Source organism: Coregonus lavaretus (genome assembly GCF_964263955.1).
Source record: "Coregonus lavaretus genome assembly, chromosome: 10".
In the NCBI taxonomy this organism is placed as follows: Eukaryota; Metazoa; Chordata; class Actinopteri; order Salmoniformes; family Salmonidae; genus Coregonus; species Coregonus lavaretus.
In genome coordinates this window covers 39,753,416-39,776,959 of record NC_139997.1, presented here as the reverse complement: position 1 = coordinate 39,776,959, position 23,544 = coordinate 39,753,416, and the positions used below count along the sequence as shown (strand labels likewise).

Below are 23,544 nucleotides of genomic sequence, written 5' to 3'. Positions count from 1 at the left end.
CTTAAAGAAAAAAACAACACAGGTTTGGTGTTCGCCAAAAGGCATGTGGGAGACTCCCCAAACATATGGAAGAAGGTACTCTGGTCAGATGAGATTAAAATTGAGCTTTTTGGCCATCAAGGAAAACGCTATGTCTGGCACAAACCCAACACCTCTCATCACCCCGAGAACACCATCCCCACAGTGAAGCATGGTGGTGGCAGCATCATGCTGTGGGGATGTTTTTCATCGGCATGGACTGGGAAATGATGGATGGCACTAAATACAGGAACATTCTTGAGGGAAACCTGTTTCAGTCTTCCAGAGATTTGAGACTGGGACGGAGGTTCACCTTCCAGTAGGACAATGACCATAAGCATACTGCTAAAGCAACACTTGAGTGGTTTAAGGGGAAACATTTAAATGTCTTGGAATGGCCTAGTCAAAACCCAGATCTCAATCCAATTGAGAATATGTGTTATGACTTAAAAATTGCTGTACACCAGCGGGGGGGGGGGAACAGTTATGCACACTCAAGTCTCTGTTTTTTTGTCTTATTTGAAAAATATATTTTGCATCTTTAAAGTGGTAGGCATTCAGACCCTTTGCTATGAGACTCAAAATTGAGCTCAGGTCCATCCTGTTTCCATTGATCATCCTTGAGATGTTTCTACAACTTCATTGGAGTCCACCTGTGGTAAATTCAATTGATTGGACATGATTTGGAAAGGCACACACCTGTCTATATAAGGTCCTACAGTTGACAGTTAATGTCAGAGGAAAAACCAGGCCATTAGGTCGAAGGAATTGTCCATAGAGCTCCGAGACAGGATTGTGTCGAGGCACAGATCTGGGGTAGGGTACCAAAAAATATCTGCAGCATTGAAGGTCCCCAAGAACACAGTGGCCTCCATCATTCTTAAATGGAAGTTTATAACCTCCAAGGCTCTTCCTAGAGCTGGCCGCCTGGCCAAACTGAGCAATCGAGGGAGAAGGGCCTTGGTCAGAGAGGTGACCAAGAACCCGACTTCACTCTGACAGAGCTCTAGAGTTCCTCTGTGGAGATGGGAGAACCTTCCAGAAGGACAACAATCTCTGCAGCACTCCACCAATCAGGCCTTTATGGTAGAGTGGCCAGACGGAAGCCACTCTTCAGTAAAAGGCACATGACAGCCCGCTTGGAGTTTGCCAAAAGACTCTCAGACCATGTGAAACAAGATTCTCTGGTCTGATGAAACCAAGATTGAACTCTTTGGCCTGAATGCCAAGCGTCACGTGTGGAGGAAACCTGGCACCATCCCTGCGGTGAAGCATGGGGGTGGCAGCATCATGCTGTGGGGATGTTTTTCAGCGGCAGGGACTGGGAGACTAGTCAGGATCGAGGGAAAGATGAACGGAGCAAAGTACAGAGAGATCCTTGATGAAAACCTGCTCCAGAGCGCCAAAACAACGTAGGAGTGGCTTCGGGACAAGTCTTTGAATGTCCTTGAGTGGCCCAGCCAGAGCCCGGACTTGAACCTGATCAAACATCTCTGGAGAGACCTGAAAATAGCTGTGCAGCGACGCTCCCCATCCAACCTGACAGAGCTTGAGAGGATCTACAGAGAAGAATGTGAGGAACTCCCCAAATACAGGTGTGCCAAGCTTGTAGCGTCACTCCCAAGAAGACTCGAGGCTGAAATCGCTGCCAAAGGTGCTTCATCAAACTACTGAGGAAAGGGTCTGAATACTTATGTAAATGTGATATTTCAGTTTAGTAATTTTATTTTGTAGCAAAATTTTCTGAAAACCTGGTTTTGCTTTGTCATTATGGGGTATTGTGTATAGATTGATGGAATAAAACAATTTAATCAATTTTAGTATAAGGCAGTAACGTAACAAAATGTGGAAAATGTCAAAGGGTCTGAATACTTTCTGAATGCACTGTAGATGTCCTGGATGGCAGGGAGCTCGTCCCCAGTGATGTACTGGGCTGTCCGCACCACCCTCTGTAGCGCCATGCTATCGAGGGCGGTGCTATTGCCATACCAGGCAATGCTGCAGCTAGTTAAGATGCTCTATGGTACAGCTGTAGAACTCTTTGACGATTTGAGGGCCCATGCCAAACTATTTCAACCTGAGGGGGAAGAAACGCTGTCGCGCCTTCTTCAGGTCCGTGCACGTGTGGACTGTGCGTGTGTGTGTTTGGACCATTTTAAGTCTTTAGTGATTTGGACACAGAGGAACTTGAAGACCTGCTCCACTGCAGCCCTGTGTAACAGTATTGCTTCCGTCCCTCTCCTCGCCCCAACCTGGACTTGAACCAGGAACCCTCTGCACATGTCGACAACAGTCACCCTCAAAGCATCGTTACCTATCGCTCCACAAAAGCTGCAGTCCTTGCAGAGCAAGGGAAACAATTACTTCAAGGTCTCAGAGCGAGTGACTTCACCGATTCAAATGCTGCTAGTGCGCACCGCTAACTAGCCATCCATTTCATACCGGTTTCACTAGTCTGTCTGATATCTTGGGCCTCCTCATTGGCACACCCCTGAGGTGAAAATAATTTGACACACCTCTTCTAATGTAATGTAAGAAAATATATCTGGCATCAGAACAGGAGACTGCAATGAAGCAGTGTAGCAATGTTCCTAACTCTGGGTCCAGCTGAGTAGGCTGAACCTAGAGCTGAGTTTGCCCTCAGCTCTTGTACTGTTTTATCTCGTTGATCTATGCCCCAACCTGAAGAACCATTCTAACCATTAGCATGTCCATGTCTTACTTGTCTGTATATTATACAACGGGTGGGTCTAATCTTGAAGGCTGAGTGGTTAAAACCGCATTCCAGCCGGTGTCTATTCCACAAGTAAATCTATGACATTAAAATGCCTATTTACTCTGTTCCATCTGACTGCGCAATCCACTGTCTCATCAGCCCAGCCAAGCAATTTATAAACTTGATCTCCACTATAAAAAGCATCTAGACATTATCTCACATTTCTTTTAGACTAACATTTTTGTTTTCAACAGCTGAGATTTGTATAAACCTTGCTGTCTGTCTCTCTGACATTTGCAACATTGTTTCAATATTCAAATTCAATCTCAAGCTGTTCCATAGTAATGAATGTGTCGTGAGTTGGGACAAGACACAGGCAGGCAGCGTTTCTCAGCCAGTCGAAATCATTAATCAGCTGGCATCATTTTTATGGATATATAAAAAGAAATGTAAGTTGGAAAAAAGGTCAAACTAAATGAAGTGGAGCTAGTTTGCAGTTTTTCCAGCTTCAGTTTGAAGTGATTGTGTTAGCTGTGTTGTTGGCTAGCTCCTCTGAACAACAGTGCCCTGACAAGTGAGCAAATGTTCTATGCCAGGTGAAATCACTTCTCATTAGCTCATTGTTATTGATGTATCCAAATAAATGTCACTAGAAAACAGTTTAAACAAATGCAAATACAGCTACTTTGCTGTTATTCTGGCTGCACTTTTTGACATGGCTGTATGTTAGCTGTAGTTGGCTAGCTAGCAAGCAAGGGATAAGAACGTTGCCAGCCAGTATGGCAATGAAACTGTCACGGATTCAGCCGAGGCTGCCCCTCCTCCTTGCTCGGGCAGGCTTCGGCGTTCGTCGTCACCGGAGTACTAGCTGCTACCGATCCATGTATCTATGTTCGACTTGTTTTGTCTTTATTATGTACACCTGTTTCCCATTATGTAGTGATGTCTTCCCTATTTAACCCTCTGTCTCACACTGTGTGTTGTGTGTGTTTGTTCATGTTTCGGCTGTCGTTAGTGTGCGGGTTTGTTCCCTCCCTGCGTGGAGGTTGTTGTTCTTTCTTTTACCTTCGAGTAAAGTACGCCTTCTGATTAGCTCTGTGTCCTGCGCCTGACTTCGCCTACCGCATTACACTGACACCCTGACAGGAACATTTAGAACGAACGACTGGGTCGCGTCCATAGATACAGAACAAAAAGACTGAACGACTGGGTTGCGTCTCTGGCAACCGAACCGATAGAACGAACGACCAGCCGGCTTGGGTAGCAACCCTAGATTTGTTTCGGGACTATATCCTGTGGAAGGATGAAATAGTATGAATAAATTCATCAAAATAAAGTTTTTAATGAAAATATGTCAGTCATTATTTGAATATGTTGGTAACCTGTTGTATAAAAGTCATAATGCCCTCGAAGCCGGTGTTGAGGATATATTGGCACGGTTTGCCGGCCCTCGAGTTCTTCTCGTGCCTAACAACACCCGTGCCAATATATCCTCCAAACACCAGCTTCTCTGACATTATCACTTAATTAATTCTAAATCTTACAGTAATGACTGTCTTCACTCATTAGAGCGCTTGAAAGAGGACTGTAACGTAGGGTTGGGGGGTATCCAGATTTTCGGACCGTTTCTGTACCATACGGTATTACCGAATGTGCACACGAGCGCTATAAAAAATAAACAATTTAGGCAACAGGACTCTTGATCCAGGAGGGGATTGAATGTCTCTGCTTTAACTAAGAAGCTTGATCTTGACACCTAGCCAATTAGCTACCATTTAGCAAATCGAATGCACAGCTGGTGCCCTGAGCTGGATATAATTTATTTGACACATCTTAGATTTCTTTAGTTATACTTAACTTGTAGTTATAAACAGGTATACGGTATAAACGGTATATCGCCCAAGCCTACTGTAACATAACATACAAGTATCACAAAATAAATAATTGTGACTCTGGATGACATAGGGATACAGTGAGGGAAAAAAGTATTTGATCCCCTGCTGATTTTGTACGTTTGCCCACTGACAAAGAAATGATCAGTCTATAATTTTAATAGTAGGTTTATTTGAACAGTGAGAGACAGAATAACAACAAAAAAATCCAGAAAAACACATGTCAAAAATGTTATAAATTGATTTGCATTTTAATACATTTTTATCAGAAAGATATCTGGCTCCCAGGTGTCTTTTATACAGGTAACGAGCTGAGATTAGAGCACACTCTTAAAGGGAGTGCTCCTAATCTCAGCTTGTTACCTGTATAAAAGACACCTTTCCACAGAAGCAATCAATCAGATTCCAAACTCTCTACCATGGCCAAGACCAAAGAGACCAAGACCAAAGAGCTTTCCAAGGATTTCAGGGACAAGATTGTAGACCTACACAAGGCTGGAATGGGCTACAAGACCATCGCCAAGCAGCTTGGTGAGAAGGTGAGAACAGTTGGTGCGATTTATTCGCAAATGGAAGAAACACAAATGAAATGTCAATCTCCCTCGGCCTGGGGCTCCATGCAAGATCTCACTTCGTGGAGTTGCAATGATCATGAGAACGGTGAGGAATCAGCCCAGAACTACACAGAAGGATCTTGTCAATGATCTCAAGGCAGCTGGGACCATAGTCACCAAGAAAACAATTGGTAACACACTACGCCGTGAAGGACTGAAATCCTGCAGCGCCCGCAAGGTCCCCCTGCTCAAGAAAGCAGATATACAGGCCCGTCTGAAGTTTGCCAATGAACATCTGAATGATTCAGAGGAGAACTGGGTGAAAGTGTTGTGGTCAGATGAGACCAAAATCAAGCTCTTTGGCATCAACTCAACTCGCCGTATTTGGAGGAGGAGGAATGCTGCCTATGACCCAAGAACACCATTCTCACCGTCAAACATGGAGGTGGAAACATTATGCGTTGGGGGTGTTTTTCTGCTAAGGGGACAGGACAACTTCACCGCATCAAAGGGACAATGGACGGGGCCATGTACCGTCAAATCTTGGGCAAGAACCTCCTTCCCTCAGCCAGGGCATTGAAAATGGGTCGTGGATGTGTATTCCAGCATGACAATGACCCAAAACACACGGCCAAGGCCACAAAGGAGTGGCTCAAGAAGAAGCACATTAAGGTCCTGGAGTGGCCTAGCCAGTCTCCAGACCTTAATCCCACAGAAAATCTGTGGAGGGAGCTGAAGGTTCGAGTTACCAAACGTCAGGCTCGAAACCTTAATGACTTGGAGAAGATCTGCAAAGAGGAGTGGGACAAAATCCCTCCTGAGATATGTGCAAACCTGGTGGCCAACTACAAGAAACGTCTGACCTCTGTGATTGCCAACAAGGGTTTTGCCACATAGTACTAAGTCATGTTTTGCAGAGGGGTTAAATACTTATTTCCCTCATTAAAATGCAAATCAATTTATAACATTTTTGACATGCATTTCTCTGTTTTTTTTGTTGTTATTCTGTCTCTCACTGTTCAAATACACCTACCATTAAAATTATAGACTGATCATGTCTTTGTCAGTGGGCAAACATACAAAATCAGCAGGGGATCAAATACTTTTTTCCCTCACTGTATTTGTTTCCAACATTAGGGCTGTTTTCCTAAAGAAGTTAAATCCACTTCTTTGTTTCCTTGCCACGTTACTAACGAGTATCGCGATACTGGTATCGTCCCGGCCCTACCAAATACTGTGCTCATTTATATATGGCTGAACTGTTATAATAATACCAGTGCTATCACATTTAAGCCCAATATTTGGCAATCACCAAAATAACAATCACAGTTTAATTTATAAAGTCCTAATACATCCACTATATATTTGTTACCAAATTATGTAGATTGGGTTGATAATATGCAATGTATGTGTTTTTATTAAGGTTATTCTGTGGCAGTTCAGAAGTTCTCCCAGACACTCAACCTGTTCCAGTTCGACTTCATTGGTGATTCCCTGACAGATGACGAGATGAATATTGGTAAGTTCATATAGGGATATGATGTCACACAAACACTTACCCCATTGGTCAGACTAAGAGCCATATGGGATAATGTCTTAGTGTGGGGTGGAAAGCATGCAATACATTACCTTGTATGCAGTAAAAATCACATTATTGTGGGAGCACCTCCTCGAAGAGTATGAATTAGGTTGTTTGAGATGGTGTGAATCCGAAGCAACCTGCCTACACATTGTTTGAAGGACAATAGACCAACATACAGTGAGGGAAAAAAGTATTTCATCCCCTGCTGATTTTGTACGTTTGCCCACTGACAAAGAAATGATCAGTCTATAATTTTAGCGGTAGGTTTATTTGAACAGTGAGAGACAGAATAACAACAAAAAAATCCAGAAAAACTCATGTCAAAAATGTTATAAATTGATTTGCATTTTAATGAGGGAAATAAATATTTGACCCCCTCTCAATCAGAAAATTTCTGGTTCCCAGGTGTCTTTTATACAGGTAACGAGCTGAGATTAGGAGCACACTCTTAAAGGGAGTGCTCCTAATCTCAGCTTGTTACCTCTATAAAAGACACCTGTCCACAGAAGCAATCAATCAATCAGATTCCAAACTCTCCACCATGGCCAAGACCAAAGAGCTCTCCAAGGATGTCAGGGACAAGATTGTAGACCTACACAAGGCTGGAATGGGCTACAAGACCATCGCCAAACAGCTTGGTGAGAAGGTGACAACAGTTGGTGCGATTATTCGCAAATGGAAGAAACACAAAATAACTGTCAATCTCCCTCGGCCTGTGGCTCCATGCAAGATCTCACCTCGTGGAGTTGCAATGATCATGAGAACGGTGAGGAATCAGCCCAGAACTATACGGGAGGATCTTGTCAATGATCTCAAGGCAGCTGGGACCATAGTCACCAAGAAAACAATTGGTAAACACACTACGCCGTGAAGGACTGAAATCCTGCAGCGCCCGCAAGGTCCCCCTGCTCAAGAAAGCACATATACAGTGGGGGAAAAAAAGTATTTAGTCAGCCACCAATTGTGCAAGTTCTCCCACTTAAAAAGATGAGAGAGGCCTGTAATTTTCATCATAGGTACACGTCAACTATGACAGACAAAATGAGAAAAGAAAATCCAGAAAATCACATTGTAGGATTTTTAATGAATTTATTTGCAAATTATGGTGGAAAATAAGTATTTGGTCAATAACAAAAGTTTCTCAATACTTTGTTATATACCCTTTGTTGGCAATGACACAGGTCAAATGTTTTCTGTAAGTCTTCACAAGGTTTTCACACACTGTTGCTGGTATTTTGGCCCATTCCTCCATGCAGATCTCCTCTAGAGCAGTGATGTTTTGGGGCTGTCGCTGGGCAACACGGACTTTCAACTCCCTCCAAAGATTTTCTATGGGGTTGAGATCTGGAGACTGGCTAGGCAACTCCAGGACCTTGAAATGCTTCTTACGAAGCCACTCCTTCGTTGCCCGGGCGGTGTGTTTGGGATCATTGTCATGCTGAAAGACCCAGCCATGTTTCATCTTCAATGCCCTTGCTGATGGAAGGAGGTTTTCACTCAAAATCTCACGATTCATTCTTTCCTTTACACGGATCAGTCGTCCTGGTCCATTTGCAGAAAAACAGCCCCAAAGCATGATGTTTCCACCCCCATGCTTCACAGTAGGTATGGTGTTCTTTGGATGCAACTCAGCATTCTTTGTCCTCCAAACACGACGAGTTGAGTTTTTACCAAGAAGTTCTATTTTGGTTTCATCTGACCATATGACATTCTCCCAATCCTCTTCTGGATCATCCAAATGCACTCTAGCAAACTTCAGACGGGCCTGGACATGTACTGGCTTAAGCAGGGGGACACGTCTGCACTGCAGGATTTGAGTCCCTGGCGGCGTAGTGTGTTACTGATGGTAGGCTTTGTTACTTTGGTCCCAGCTCTCTGCAGGTCATTCACTAGGTCCCCCCATGTGGTTCTGGGATTTTTGCTCACCTTTCTTGTGATCATTTTGACCCCACGGGGTGAGATCTTGCGTGGAGCCCCAGATCGAGGGAGATTATCAGTGGTCTTGTATGTCTTCCATTTCCTAATAATTGCTCCCACAGTTGATTTCTTCAAACCAAGCTGCTTACCTATTACAGATTCAGTCTTCCCAGCCTGGTGCAGGTCTACAATTTTGTTTCTGGTGTCCTTTGACAGCTCTTTGGTCTTGGCCATAGTGGAGTTTGGAGTGTGACTGTTTGAGGTTGTGGACAGGTGTCTTTTATATTGATAACAAGTTCAAACAGGTGCCATTAATACAGGTAACGAGTGGAGGACAGAGGAACCTCTTAAAGAAGTTGTTACAGGTCTGTGAGAGCCAGAAATCATGCTTGTTTGTAGGTGACCAAATACTTATTTTCCACCAAAATTTGCAAATAAATTCATAAAAAATCCTACAATGTGATTTTCTGGATTTTTTTTCTCAATTTGTCTGTCATAGTCGATGTGTACCTATGATGAAAATTACAGGCCTCTCTCAGCTTTTTAAGTGGGAGAACTTGCACAATTGGTGGCTGACTAAATACTTTTTTCCCCCACTGTACATGCCTGTCTGAAGTTTGCCAATGAACATCTGAATGATTCAGAGGAGAACTGGGTGAAAGTGTTGTGGTCAGATGAGACCAAAATGGAGCTCTTTGGCATCAACTCAACTCACCGTGTTTGGAGGAGGAGGAGGAATGCTGCCTATGACCCCAAGAACACCATCCCCACCGTGAAACATGGAGGTGGAAACATTATGCTTTGGGGGTGTTTTTCTGCTAAGGGGACAGGACAACTTCACTGCATCAAAGGGACGATGGATGGGGCCATGTACCGTCAAATCTTGGGTGAGAACCTCCTTCCCTCAGCCAGGGCATTGAAAATGGGTTGTGGATGGGGTATTCCAGCATGACAATGACCCAAAACACATGGCCAAGGCAACAAAGGAGTGGCTCAAGAAGAAGCACATTAAGGTCCTGGAGTGGCCTAGCCAGTCTCCAGACCTTAATCCCATAGAACATTTGTAGAGGGAGCAGAATGTTCGAGTTGCCAAACGTCAGCCTCAAAACCTTAATGACTTGGAGAAGATCTGCAAAGAGGAGTGGGACAAAATCCCTCCTGATATAATGTGTGCAAACCTGGTGTTCAACTACAAGAAACGTCTGACCTCTGTGATTGCCAACAAGGGTTTTGCCAGCAAGTACTAAGTAATGTTTTGCAGAGGGGTCAAATACTTATTTCCCTCATTAAATGCAAATCAATTTATAACATTTCTGACATGTTTTTCTTGATTTTGTTGTTGTTATTCTGTCTCTCACTGTTCAAATAAACCTACCATTAAAATTATAGACTGATCATTTCTTTGTCAGTGGGCAAATGTACAAAATCAGCAGGGGATCAAATACTTTTTTCCCTCACTGTAGTTGCTGTAGGTCAAAGCTGTGTGCTGGAAAACCTTGGTGGGTGAAGTAGGCCGTGTGATGCTCACATTTCCTTTCTTTTTCGACTTCAGACCTGCCTAGTTCTCACTTAAAATATAGTTTTGGAGTTTAATCCGTATATGGCTCTAGTCAGCCTTATTACTTTACCCCTAGCATTGAGTCTGTGTGGCAACAGATGTATTGATGTTTCAGTGTAATTGATTTCATGGAATACGGATGTGAAACATTTTCATGTTGTGGCACACAATCTAATGCTATCCTGTATTGATTTCACATCCTCCCCTGTACAGTGCTATGAGCTTGTCATCTTCTAAGGACTTCATTTTTACCCCATTATCTCACTAAACATGGATAAATCAAGAACTCTCCCAAAGCCCTATGTAACATAATATCTTTATTTTTGTCCACAGCGGAATCTTTCCAGGAGTTTGCTGGTCTCCTACAGGAAGTGGAGGATGACCGGATGATGCTGGTGGGTTATCAGCAGCACTTTTCAATACAACCAGAGGTGGAAATAAGAGAAACTGGAACTGGCTTCCTGGGCCCAGTTTTTCAAAAGATACCTGACCGGATTCCGGCAATCTGTTAGGATTAAATGTTAGAATTGGGTTTTTCAAAACTGAAAAATGAGTTTCTGATCCTCCATATAGGGATAAGGTTTTGGTAATCCAATCTGACCTTTTTCATAACTCAAAGGTAGTGATTTGGATTGTTTTGATGTCGAAAATAAGGGTTATCTTGATCCCACTGGAAGGGTGGATTTAAAAAGTTGAAAGGCACTACAACCAAGAAATGTCAATGTAACTAAAGGTTTAAATAATTTTCTTACATCTGAAAACCAAAGGTTCATTATGTTAAATTGACCACAGTATAGGAATGTGTGCAGTTGTTATATTGAGAAGTGTCAAATAAATGCATCTACTTACTTATAAGTGATATGCAGGCAGGCTCTATTTTCAATCTGGGTACCTTTTATTCATGTAGTTTACTCATATCTGTTTCCCTATGACCGTGTAGAAGTAGTACCACAACCTGTCCACTATGGCAAGGTGTAGGACTGTTCAAAGTGATGAAAATCTGGATTCTGTGATCTTGATATTGTGATTTCTGGATCAGAATGATCCTGTCCGATTTATAAAAAAATAACAGTCAGATCGATCTGATCCTGGATTGCAAAAAATAAGATTACAGAACCCGGATCATTCTGATCCAGATTAAAAAGTAGTGAAAGTCTAGGCCCTGGAGTGAACTCTGGGCTTTGTGCTATAGAAATAATTATGTCATGACACTGCATTATCAGTGTGCAGTGAAAAGCGGCAGATCCTGTTAGACTGGGCTTTCAGGAAGCTTTTAGGATGTTTTTAAACACAGCTTCTCTCTGATTACAGCTGATGCTCTTTTTGAGGGGAAGAAGAGCAACACCTGCTGGAGTGCAAGATAACTCACTGTTTATTTGTTTTATTTCTAGGCTTATAGTTTCTTGTTTCCCCTTTTCACACATTCTTATCATAACTTTGTAATGTAATGCATGATTTTTTTTGCCAAATGGTGAAATAAAATTGTATTTGTCACTTGCGCTCAATACAACGGGTGTAGACTTTACCGTGAAATGCTTGCTTACGAGCCCTTCCCAGCGATGCAGAGTTAAAAAATCAATATAAAAGAAAAATAGGAGTAAAATACACAAGAATGGAGCTATACCGAGAGTACCAGATCAATGTGCAGGGGTACGAGGTATTTGAGGAAGATATGTACATGAAGGCGGGGTAAAGTGACATCAGGATAGATAATAATAAGAGTAAAATAAAGAACAGGGTACCAGCAGCATATGATGAGTGTAAAACTGTGTATGTGTGTTGCCGTTGTGTGTGTGTGTATGTGAATGTGTGTGGGTTTTGTGTGCGAGTCAGTGTAGTATGTGAGGTGAGTGTGTGTGCATTCGGAAAGAATTAAGATCCCCTTCCCTTTCTCCACATTTTGTTACATTACAGCCTTATAATAAAATTGATTACATTTCGTTTTTTCCTCATCAATCTACACACAATACCCCATAATGACAAAGTGAAAACAGGTTTAGACATTTTTGCAAATGTATTAGAAATAAAAACAGATACCTTATTTACAAACAGTTGCATCCTGTTTCCATTGATCATCCTTGAGATGTTTCTACAACTTGATTGGAGTCCACCTGTGTTAAATTCAATTGATTGGGCATGATTTGGAAAGGCACACACCTGTCTATATAAGGTCCCACAGTTGACAGTGCATGTCAGAGCAAAAACCAAGCCATGTGGTCGAAGTAATTGTCCGTAGAGCTCCGAGACAGGAATGTGTCGAGGCACAGATCTGGGGAAGGGTACCAAAAAATGTCTGCAGCATTGAATGTCCCCAAGAACACAGTTGCCTCCATCATTCTTAAATGGAAGAAGTTTAGAACCACCATGACTCTTCCTAGAGCTGGCTGCCCGGCCAAACTGAGCAAACGGGGGCGAAGGGCCTTGGTCAGGGAGGTGACCAAGAAACCGATTGTCACTCTGACAGAGCTCTAGAGTTCCTCTGTGGAGATGGGAGAACCTTCCAGAAGGACAACCATCTCTGCAGCACTCCACCAATCAGGCTTTTATGATAGAGTGGCCAGACGGAAGCCACTCCTCAGTAAAAAGCATGACAGGTGCATTTTGGCAAACTCCAAGAGGGCTAACAAGATTCTCTGGTCTGATGAAATTAAGATTGAACTCTTTGGCCTGAATGCCAAGCGTCACATCGGGAGGAAACCTGGCACCATCCCTACGGTGAAGCATGGTGGTGGCAGCATCATACCGTGGGGATGTTTTTCAGTGGCAGGGACTGGGAGACTAGTCAGGATTAAGGGAAACATGAACAGAGCAAAGTACAGAGATCCTTGACGAAAACCTGCTCTAGAGCGTTCAGGACCTCAGACTGGGGCGAAGGTTCACCTTCCAACAGGACAATGACCCTAAGCACACAGCCAAGAAAATGCAATAGTGGCTTCAGGACAAGTCTCTGAATGTCCTTCAGTTGTCCAGCCAGAGCCCGGACTTCAACCCAATAGAACATTTTACATTTTTAATTTTAGTCATTTAGCAGACGCTCTTATCCAGAGCGACTTACAGTTAGTGAGTGCATACATTTTCATACTGGCCCCCCGTGGGAAATGAACCCACAACCCTGGCGTTGCAAGCACCATGCTCTACCAACTGAGCTACAGTCTCTGGAGAGACCTGAAAATAGCTGTGCAGCGACGCTCCCCATCCAACCTGACAGAGCTTGAGAGGATCTGCAGAGAAGAATGGGAGAAACTCCCCAAATACAGGTGTGCCAAGCTTGTAGCGTCATACCCAAGAAGACTCAAGGCTGTAATCGCTGCCAAAGGTGCTTCAACAAAGTACTGAGTAAAAGCTGTGAATACTTATGTAAATGTTATTTTTCTGTTTATTTTCAATACATTTGCTAAAATTCCTAAAAACCTGTTTTTGCTTTGTTCATTATGGTGTGTTGTGTGTAGATTGAGGGGAAAAAACTATTTAATCAATTTTAGAATAAGGCTGTAACGTAACAAAATGTAGAAAAAGTCAAGGGGTCTGAATACTTTCCGAATGCACATAGTCTTGTTAGTGTCCGTAGTCAGAGAAAGATATGGTCAGTGCAGATAGTCTCTGTAACCATTTAGTTAACTATTTATCAGTCTTGTCACTATTTAGCAGTCTTCTGGCTTGGGTGTAGAAGCTGTTTCTGGGATTGTTGGTCCGAGAGCTGATGCTCCGGTACCGTTTGCTGGATGGTAGCAGAGTGAACAGTCTATGGCTTGAGAGGCTGGTTTCTTTGTACATTTTTCGGGCCTTCCTAATATAATAATAATAATATGCCATTTAGCAGACGCTTTTATCCAAAGCGACTTACAGTCATGTGTGCATACATTTTTACATATGGGTGGTCCCGGGGATCGAACCCACTACCATGGCGTTACAAGCGCCATACTCTACCAATTGAGCTACAGAGGACCACATTCCTCTGTAGTGTGTTGCGGTCGAGAGCTGTGCATTTGCCATACCAAGTGATAATGCAGCCAGTCAAGATTCTCTCGATGTTGCAGCTGTAGAACATTTTGGGCCCATCCCAAATCTTTTCAGCCAGAACATACAGTGCTCTCCGTAATTATTGGGACAGTGAAGCATTTTGTATTATTTTGGCTCTGTACTCCAGCACTTTTGTATTTGAATGACTATGAGGTTATAGTGCAGACCTGCCAGCTTTTAATTGTAGGGTTATTTTCATCCATATTGGGTGAACCGTTTAGAAATTACAGCACTTTTTGTACATAGTCCCCCATTTTAGGGGAACAAAAGTATTGGGACAAATTCACTTATGTGTGTTAAAGTATTAAACATTTTTAGTATTTGGTTCCATATTCCTAGCACTCAATGATTACATCAAGCTTGTGACTACAAATTTGTTGGATGCGTTTGCTGTTTGTTTTGGTTGTATTTCAGATTATTTTGTGACCAATATAAATGAATGGAAATAATGTATTGTGTTATTTTGGATTCAATGTTTTTTATTTTTAGTCATTTAGCAGATGCTCTTATCCAGAGCGACATACATTTAGTGAGTACATACATCTTTAATACTGGCCCCCCGTGGGAAACGAACCCACAACCCTGGCGTTGCAGGCGCCATGCTCTACCAACTGAGCTACAGGATGTTATTGTAAATAAGAATATATGTTTCTAAATACTTCTACATTAATTTGCATGCTACCATGATTACGGATAGTCCTGAATGTATCGTGAATAATGATGAGTGAGAAAGTTAGACGCACATATATCATACCCCTCCAAAAAATGCTAACCTCCCATGTTATTGTAATGGTGAGAGGTTAGCATGTCTTGGGGGTATGATATTTGTGCGTCTAACTTTTTAATTAATCTTTATTCACTATTTATTCAGGACTATGCATAATCATGATAGCATCCACATTAATGTAGAAGTGTTTTATTGACAATAAAAGTGACTCCAAAATGACACTACATTATTTACCGTTAATTTCTACTGGGAACAAGATAATCTGAAACACAACCAAAACAAATAGCAAATGCATCCAACAAGTTTGTAGAGTCACAAGCTTGGTGTAATCATTGCATGCTAGGAATATGGGACCAAATACTAAACTTTTGACTACTTTAATACACATATAAATGAATTTGTCCCAATACTTTTGGTGCCCTAAAATGGGAGGACAATGTACAAAAAGTGCTGTAATTCCGAAACGGTTCAGCCGTTGTTTGATTTCAAATACACATTTTTGGAGTATAGAGCCAAAAGAGGAAAAAAATGCTTAATTCTCACAATGATTAAGGAGGGCACTGTAAATATCTGTCATTCACTGTTTTATGTTTTTTTCCTGGTTCAGGTTCAGAATGCTTGTGATCTGCTTATCAAGCCACTGGAGAAGTTTCGCAAGGAGCAAATAGGAGTGACAAAAGTGAGTTCATATAGAGCTTTTTATTAATTTATTTAGGGTGATGGATACTTCAGTATGTACATTTTACAATTATAGGTTGTTGGATTAGATTGTTGATTATACTCACTTTCTATTAAACGTTAATGTGCTGAAGCAGCACTCTTTCATTATAACAAGTGTGTGCACTTGATGGGAGAAAAGAGGATCTGTGTTTTGGCAGTGCATATAAACCACACTCGTGTTGCTGAGATGACACTGGCCCCCTTCTCCATCTCCTCCAGATTTGCTTGCTGTGAAAATTCAGCGGGATGCTCACCATGACACCAGCCTTCTTATTCAGCGAGGCATTCAGTCAAACTCCATTTTTAAAATCTTTATTATACCTACCCAGTGCCCCCATAAACTGCCCCAGTTGATCAACTGTAAACTTTTTTACAGTTGCAAAGACTATTCAAATGTACTAGTTCTATGCTTGCTCATACTGCAATGCAGGTTGATTGAATTGAACCTTTAGATTGTGACTAAATAAGTCAGTAGATGGGGTGTAGTAACACCACTAGTGTTGGACTACATGTAGAAACAGTGGAAAGTTCAGTGGAAAATGTATAATCGCTAAGCCAGGGATAAATAAATCAACTGAGTTTTTGAAAGCTGCCTATGGAAAACTGGAGCTGGCTAGTGGTTCTGGACTGGATATCAATTTTTCACATACCCTTGGTCTGTTGACCTACTTTTGACTACAATTGATTTGAGATCTATCTAGCACGTACTGTATTAGGCTCAGTGTTTGTAGGTAATACATGGAATTTGCTTTCAAAAAGTGTTAGCTTCCCTTTCTCCAACTCAACCTTTGTGTCTATGTCCCCTTTGCCAAGGCAGCTATGTTCTAGTCCAAAATGGGTTGTGGACTGGAGTGCTTTGGCATCCATAATCAACTACAGATGACCTCAGCTGAGACACTATCTTAAACAAATGCTATGCCTTCCAAACGTGTTGGCAGGACTATGTACACCAGGGTTCCCCAACTCTGTCCTGGGGGACCTCCAGACAGTCCACAGTTTTGTTATAGCCCTGCACTAACACCTGATTCAACTAATCAACTAATAACCAAGCCCTTGTTGAATCACATGTGTAAGGGCTCAGTGCAAGGCTAGAACAAAAATGTGGACTGTTTTGTGGTCCCCCAGGAGGGGATTGGGAAACACTGATCTCAACAGATCAAGGCCAGTTATGGCTGTGTGGAGCAACATGTGCATGTATAAACTGTTACGATTATGACATTAAGATCTTGCTATTATTCTTCTTGACTCATGATGAAGTCTCACACTGAAAGAAACATTTTAAATGTTTTGTTGAATTATGGTGTAATTAATTTACTAAACTTCTGTCTTTTAGGAAAGAAGGAAGAAGTTTGAGAAAGAGAGCGAAAAATATTACTCTCAGTTAGATAAACATCTGAATTTGTCTGCTAAGAAGAAGGAAACTCAGCTGCAGGAGGTTGGTGGAAATCCCTCACAACAGATGCTTCCTGTAAAGAGTTCAATGGAACTCTGAAGGGATTTGAAGTTTTGTTGTTTGTAAAATGTATTTATTATATTATAATTCTCCCTAATTGGATAACTCAACTGGCTCAAGCTCAACGGCTTAAAGATTAGCTAATAACAACAAATATGAAGACTAATCGGAAATAAGCTGCTTTTGTAATCACCATTTGATTCCTCCACAGGCTGACGAGCTGTTGGACAAAGAGAGGCTGAACTTCTATGAGTCGTCAGTGGAGTATGTGTACCAGATCCAGCAGGTGCAGGACAGAAAGAAGTTTGATGTGGTGGAGCCTGTAAGTGCTTTCTTCCTCTCCGTCTCCCACACTTCCTGTTTACACCTCCCTGTGTTGCTGCATGGATATCCATACACACACAAGCCTAAAGATGCGGCCTGTGTAACCTATTATATGATACGGCCACAGTGGATTAATAGCCCACATCCTGCACTAACTATAATTACCTCTGAACACCACTGCACATTAAGGAAGGCTAGCCTGGCACTAGGAAACAATTACTCACAATCGCATTGATTTCTCATTGAAACCAATGGCTAGAGTAGAAATAGGTTAGTGTTAGAGTACTGTATAGTATGAGTGAGTGTGGAGAACAGTCTTTGAACAGCTATGAGAGTAGAAATCTGGTACCCAAGGCTAGTAATGAGGTGAACTCTTACACTTCACTTCATTTAAGTATTATGAAATACATTTGCCCATTAGAAGAATATAGTGACAGGACCATTTCTGAATGATTATCAATATACTAATAATTACTTGTATGTTGCATTGTTTTCAATGGACAGGTGCTGGCATTTCTTCACAGTATCCTAACACTCAACAACCTGACGGTGGAGATGACTCAGGACTTCATGCCCTATAAGCAGGAGCTGCAGCTTAGCTTGCAGAATGTGAGTAGCTACCGATGATAATGACAACATTAATATAATGAGACTCAATGATGATGCCTAATAATGGTGGCGATAGATGGTAATGGTGGTGATGGGTCTGGTTAGGACTTCAGGAAGCGGTAATAGGGCTTTCTTATAACCATCCAACATGGACTGTTTTGCTGTGATCTGCAGACGCGGAACCACTTTGAGAGCACTCGTGAGGAGATGGAGGAGCTGATGAAGAGAATGAAGCATCCAACCCAGATCGGCAAAATGCACGGCCAGCCAACCATTGAGGGCTACCTGTACTCTCAGGAGAAGTGTAAGAATGCATGTTACAGTTTGTTTGTAAACCTGCTGTGTCGTCCCATGAAATGAGTGCCTTTTGCGTCCATTGATATTTTAAGTAGAAATTGAGCACCAATATTGCATTTTAAAAGCCTGTTATATTAAATTAAGTCCCCTTTAATATAGACCACATGGAAAATTCCATCAGTCAGATTTGCTATATTAATAAAGACATTTCCCTCCATCAACCCTATGTCACTTCTAGAAAGATCTTAACTCACTTAATCCCTACATTACAGCTTTCACCATCATTGTAAAGCCCTAGCTATTTTGTTGCTTTGACAAAGTCATTTCTGAATATTATTATTTATTTCAGGTGATTTAGTGATTCATTTATGTCTGTCCCTCATTTTAAGGTCAACCCTGTTACTTGAACTGAACTCTCATTTTAATAAGGTGAAACTATTCCTTTAAAAAAAGAACCCCAAAAAAGATACATTGAACATTTAATAGTCAAATCATAGAGTAAAAGCAGGTGAGCTAGTTATACACTTTTTGGCCATTTTCTGGTGTTTTGTGGTGGAAAACTGAGCAAGTCGAGCATAACACGTCAACCCTGTTACCCATAGATAGACAGGCTAGAAATGGTTTAACGATTTCATTTTTAGTTATTCTTTTGCATTCAATTGCCACTTGTTGTTGCACACAACAAGCTTCCATTCCCCCTGTCACAGGGACATTTATGGCTGATTTAAGAAGAAATCATCAACCCTGTTACTTTATTTGGCTCTATATAGGCACTTACTATAGTAGTATTATATCTTGAGATTGGAAAATGTGTTTTTTTAAGAGGTTTAACATGCGCTCATTATGACAGAATTTTTAAAATTTCAACCAAGTTACACTTCTCAAAAGGCACCGAATTGGTGGAACGAACGTACTATATTCCTCTCAACGTGTATTGGATAAGCCCTGACATGATATCCTATCACCCTGCTCTCCCAGGGGCCTTGGGTGTGTCATGGGTGAAGTACTACTGCAAGTATCACAAAGACAGCAAGCTGTTTGTCATGGTCCCTGCTGAACCAAAACCTGCAACCAAACAGGTAGGTCATAAAATTAGTCATATAATCTTTATTAGACACTTTAACAACTATTTGTCGCATCTCTGATATTTTGTTTAAGTCAATGGAATTATTCAAATGCTCATGCGCTCATATATTTTGTTTTTATTTAACTTTCTCCAAAGCTGTAATGTAGAGATTATCTCTCTAGGCCTCTCTCCCCATCATTTTACCCACACACTGTCATGCTTTCTTCCAGGGCCCCACAGAGCTGAAGCTTAAATCCTGCTTCCGCCGAAAGACAGAGTCCATAGACAAGCGCTTCTGCTTTGATATTGAAACTTACGAGAGGTTAGTACAAACACGCCACTTTGAGACTTCGAGATGAGGTAGACTTCGTATAAGATCATACTGTACATGCCTTGTGGTATAAACAAGTTTGAGCAGTGAGGTGAACAGGTGGTCTACAAGGACGCTGAGTGTGTGTGTGTACAGAGTGGATTCTAGCCCAAACAATCAGTTGGCAGCAGGCTCCTCTACTTCCTGCTGGAAGCAGATGGCAAACTCTGTGATTTCAGGGGAAGGGAACACCATGAACTCATATTTATACATGCAAGGCATTCTGTACAATATTTACAGCAGAGGGACGCAAGCCATACACTGACATTTCATATCAGACAGAGGGACCACAATGGAAATAAGTCCCAGACTTTGTGTGTTATCCTCAATGGTTTTACTAATGTGCAAATATGGCTTTTTCAAGTTTTATGTGTGCTTTTTGTTGTTGTTGTAATGGTCAAATGAATAAACTAAACAAAAAGAAGGGAGCTCAGACACCAGCCAATACAAAAATATAGTCAAACAAATGCAATATTGTCTATGCCCTAACTGTGACACTTGTTCTGATCACCATAGAAACATACCTGTCACACTCCAGGCTGTTTCGGAGGCCAACAGGAAGTTGTGGATGGAGGCCATGGATGGAAAAGAGCCTGTGAGTTCCTTTACTGGTGTACTTTAAAGGCATTGTGTTTTATAGTCCTAATCTTGCTGTTTTACTTTGGTTTTGTTAAACAATATGATAATAAAGTGGCATCTCTTTATAATGATATCATATATTGAGGGTTATTTTTTAGGATGGCCACAGAAAGCTCCACAGATATTACAGTTTTTTGGTGTCTTACATTGTCCTTTCATTCCAGATTTATCATTCCCCAATTCACAAGCAAGCTGAAAGTATGTACCATTACCAGTGTTCATTTTTGTTGTTTTTTACTGCAGTATAATTAAACCGTATTAATCTCACTGACCATCCATACAGACACATTTGTTTGTCGTTCCACTGCTTGTGAAATCTGTTATATGTTACTTGTCTTCCACAGTGGAATTGAATGAAGTTGGATTCAAGTTTGTAAGAAAATGCATCAACTTCGTTGAAACTAAAGGTAAAGTAACCAGAAAGTTCTAGTCCATACCATGTGTTTTGTCTTTGTATGCCGCCTATCGGATTTCATGCCGGTTTTGTCATAGTCTAGTCAGTTTTCCATATTGCCCGTTAGAGGGCAGAGATGAGTTGTGTTTGGAATGAGAGACTCTAAAGCCTCACTGCTATCCTAAATTAACTTTCTCACCAGAGGCCAGCAGTAAATAAAAACACAACGGCTGCAATATGACATCCAGCCAGGAAAGTATAACTTTGCCATTTAACTCACCACAATAAATGTCCTTATAGTAGAGCACTTCAGTACATACTAAATGAGCAGTTTTACTTTGTTTACAGCAATATAACTAATAATAACGCACCAGTACTATACAGTGGGGAGAACAAGTATTTGATACACTGCCGATTTTTCAGGTTTTCCTACTTACAAAGCATGTAGAGGTCTGTAATTTTTATCATAGGTACACTTCAACTGTGAAAAACAAAAATCCAGAAAATCACATTGTATGATTTTTAAGTAATTCATTTGCATTTTATTGCATGACGTAAGTATTTGATACATCAGAAAAGCAGAACTTAATATTTGGTACAGAAACCTTTATTTGCAATTACAGAGATCATACGTTTCCTGTAGGTCTTGACCAGGTTTGCACACACTGCAGCAGGGATTTTGGCCCACTCCTCCATACAGACCTTCTCCAGATCCTTCAAGTTTCGGGGCTGTCGCTGGGCAATACAGACTTTCAGCTCCCTCCAAAGATTTTCTATTGGGTTTAGGTCTGGAGACTGGCTAGGCCACTCCAGGACCTTGAGATGCTTCTTACGGAGCCACTCCTTAGTTGCCCTGGCTGTGTGTTTCGGGTCGTTGTCATGCTGGAAGACCCAGCCACGACCCATCTTCAATGCTCTTACTGAGGGAAGGAGGTTGTTGGCCAAGATCTCGCGATACATGGCCCCATCCATCCTCCCCTCAATACGGTGCAGTCGTCCTGTCCCCTTTGCAGAAAAGCATCCCCAAAGAATGATGTTTCCACCTCCACGCTTTATGGTTGGGATGGTGTTCTTGGGGTTGTACTCATCCTTCTTCTTCCTCCAAACACGGCGAGTGGAGTTTAGACCAAAAAGCTCTATTTTTGTCTCATCAGACCACATGACCTTCTCCCATTCCTCCTCTGGATCATCCAGATGGTCATTGGCAAACTTCAGACAGGCCTGGACATGCGCTGGCTTGAGCAGGGGGACCTTGCGTGCGCTGCAGGATTTTAATCCATGACGGCGTAGTGTGTTACTAATGGTTTTCTTTGAGACTGTGGTCCCAGCTCTCTTCAGGTCATTGACCAGGTCCTGCCGTGTAGTTCTGGGCTGATCCCTCACCTTCCTCATGATCATTGATGCCCCACGAGGTGAGATCTTGCATGGAGCCCCAGACCGAGGGTGATTGACCGTCATCTTGAACTTCTTCCATTTTCTAATAATTGCGCCAACAGTTGTTGCCTTCTCACCAAGCTGCTTGCCTATTGTCCTGTAGCCCATCCCAGCCTTGTGCAGGTCTACAATTGTATCCCTGATGTCCTTACACAGCTCTCTGGTGTTGGCCATTGTGGAGAGGTTGGAGTCTGTTTGATTGAGTGTGTGGACAGGTGTCTTTTATACAGGTAACGAGTTCAAACAGGTGCAGTTAATACAGGTAATGAGTGGAGAACAGGAGGGCTTCTTAAAGAAAAACTAACAGGTCTGTGAGAGCCGGAATTCTTACTGGTTGGTAGGTGATCAAATACTTATGTCATGCAATAAAATGCAAATGAATTACTTAAAAATCATACAATGTGATTTTCTGGATTTTTGTTTTAGATTCCGTCTCTCACAGTTGAAGTGAACCTATGATAAAAATTACAGACCTCTACATGCTTTGTAAGTAGGAAAACCTGCAAAATCGGCAGTGTATCAAATACTTGTTCTCCCCACTGTACATAGCTTATTAAGAATCATGCCACGAAGTAGGCAACAAAGCTATTACTCCAGAGAGAGTATATTACCATGTGGCATCAGAAGACTGTTAAATGTGTGGGCACATTCAACAGCTCTTATTTCTCAAGCAGCTCAAATTCTTTAGATTCCATGGGCCTTCTCACTTCAGCCCTCCCTAATTCACTCTTCCAATTTATTTACGAGTTTGATGAATCTGTATAGTCCTTTATGGTTTAGTTGGTTGAGCATGGTGCTTGCAAAGCCAGGATTGTGGGTTCGATTCTCGGGGCCAACCATGCTTCAAATGTATGCATGCATGACTATGTCTCTTTGGATAAAAGCATCTGCTAAATGGCATACATTACACATTATACATACACTACCGGTCATAAGTTTTAGAACACCTACTCATTCAAGGGTTTTTCTTAATTTTTACTATGTTCTACATTGTAGAATAATAGTGAAGACATCAAAACTATGAAATAACACATATGGAATCATGTAGTAACCAAAAAAGTGTTAAACAAATCAAAATATATTTTATATTTGAGATTCTTCAAATAGCCACCCTTTGCCTTGACAGCTTTGCACACTCTTGGAATAATCTCAACCAGCAAAATTAGGTAGTCACCTGGAATGCATTTCAATTAACAGGTACCTTCTTAAAAGTTAATTTGTGGAATTTCTTTCCTTCTTAATGCGTTTTAGCCA

At 41.6% G+C, this 23,544-nt stretch overlaps 1 protein-coding gene across 1 annotated transcript in view; it reads left to right on the top strand.

Annotated features, from left to right (window-relative positions):
- The window catches only part of ophn1 (oligophrenin 1), a 45,023-nt gene that overhangs the window by 3,725 nt on the left and 17,754 nt on the right, over window positions 1-23,544 (top strand). The window contains exons 2-13 of the mRNA XM_084170803.1: window positions 6,604-6,699; window positions 10,571-10,632; window positions 15,592-15,663; window positions 17,038-17,139; window positions 17,369-17,479; window positions 17,986-18,090; window positions 18,265-18,394; window positions 19,366-19,466; window positions 19,684-19,775; window positions 20,340-20,418; window positions 20,627-20,660; window positions 20,807-20,869. Of these exons, the coding sequence (XP_084026929.1) occupies window positions 6,604-6,699; window positions 10,571-10,632; window positions 15,592-15,663; window positions 17,038-17,139; window positions 17,369-17,479; window positions 17,986-18,090; window positions 18,265-18,394; window positions 19,366-19,466; window positions 19,684-19,775; window positions 20,340-20,418; window positions 20,627-20,660; window positions 20,807-20,869 (1,047 nt within the window). The remainder of the gene's footprint in view (window positions 1-6,603; window positions 6,700-10,570; window positions 10,633-15,591; window positions 15,664-17,037; window positions 17,140-17,368; window positions 17,480-17,985; window positions 18,091-18,264; window positions 18,395-19,365; window positions 19,467-19,683; window positions 19,776-20,339; window positions 20,419-20,626; window positions 20,661-20,806; window positions 20,870-23,544) is intronic.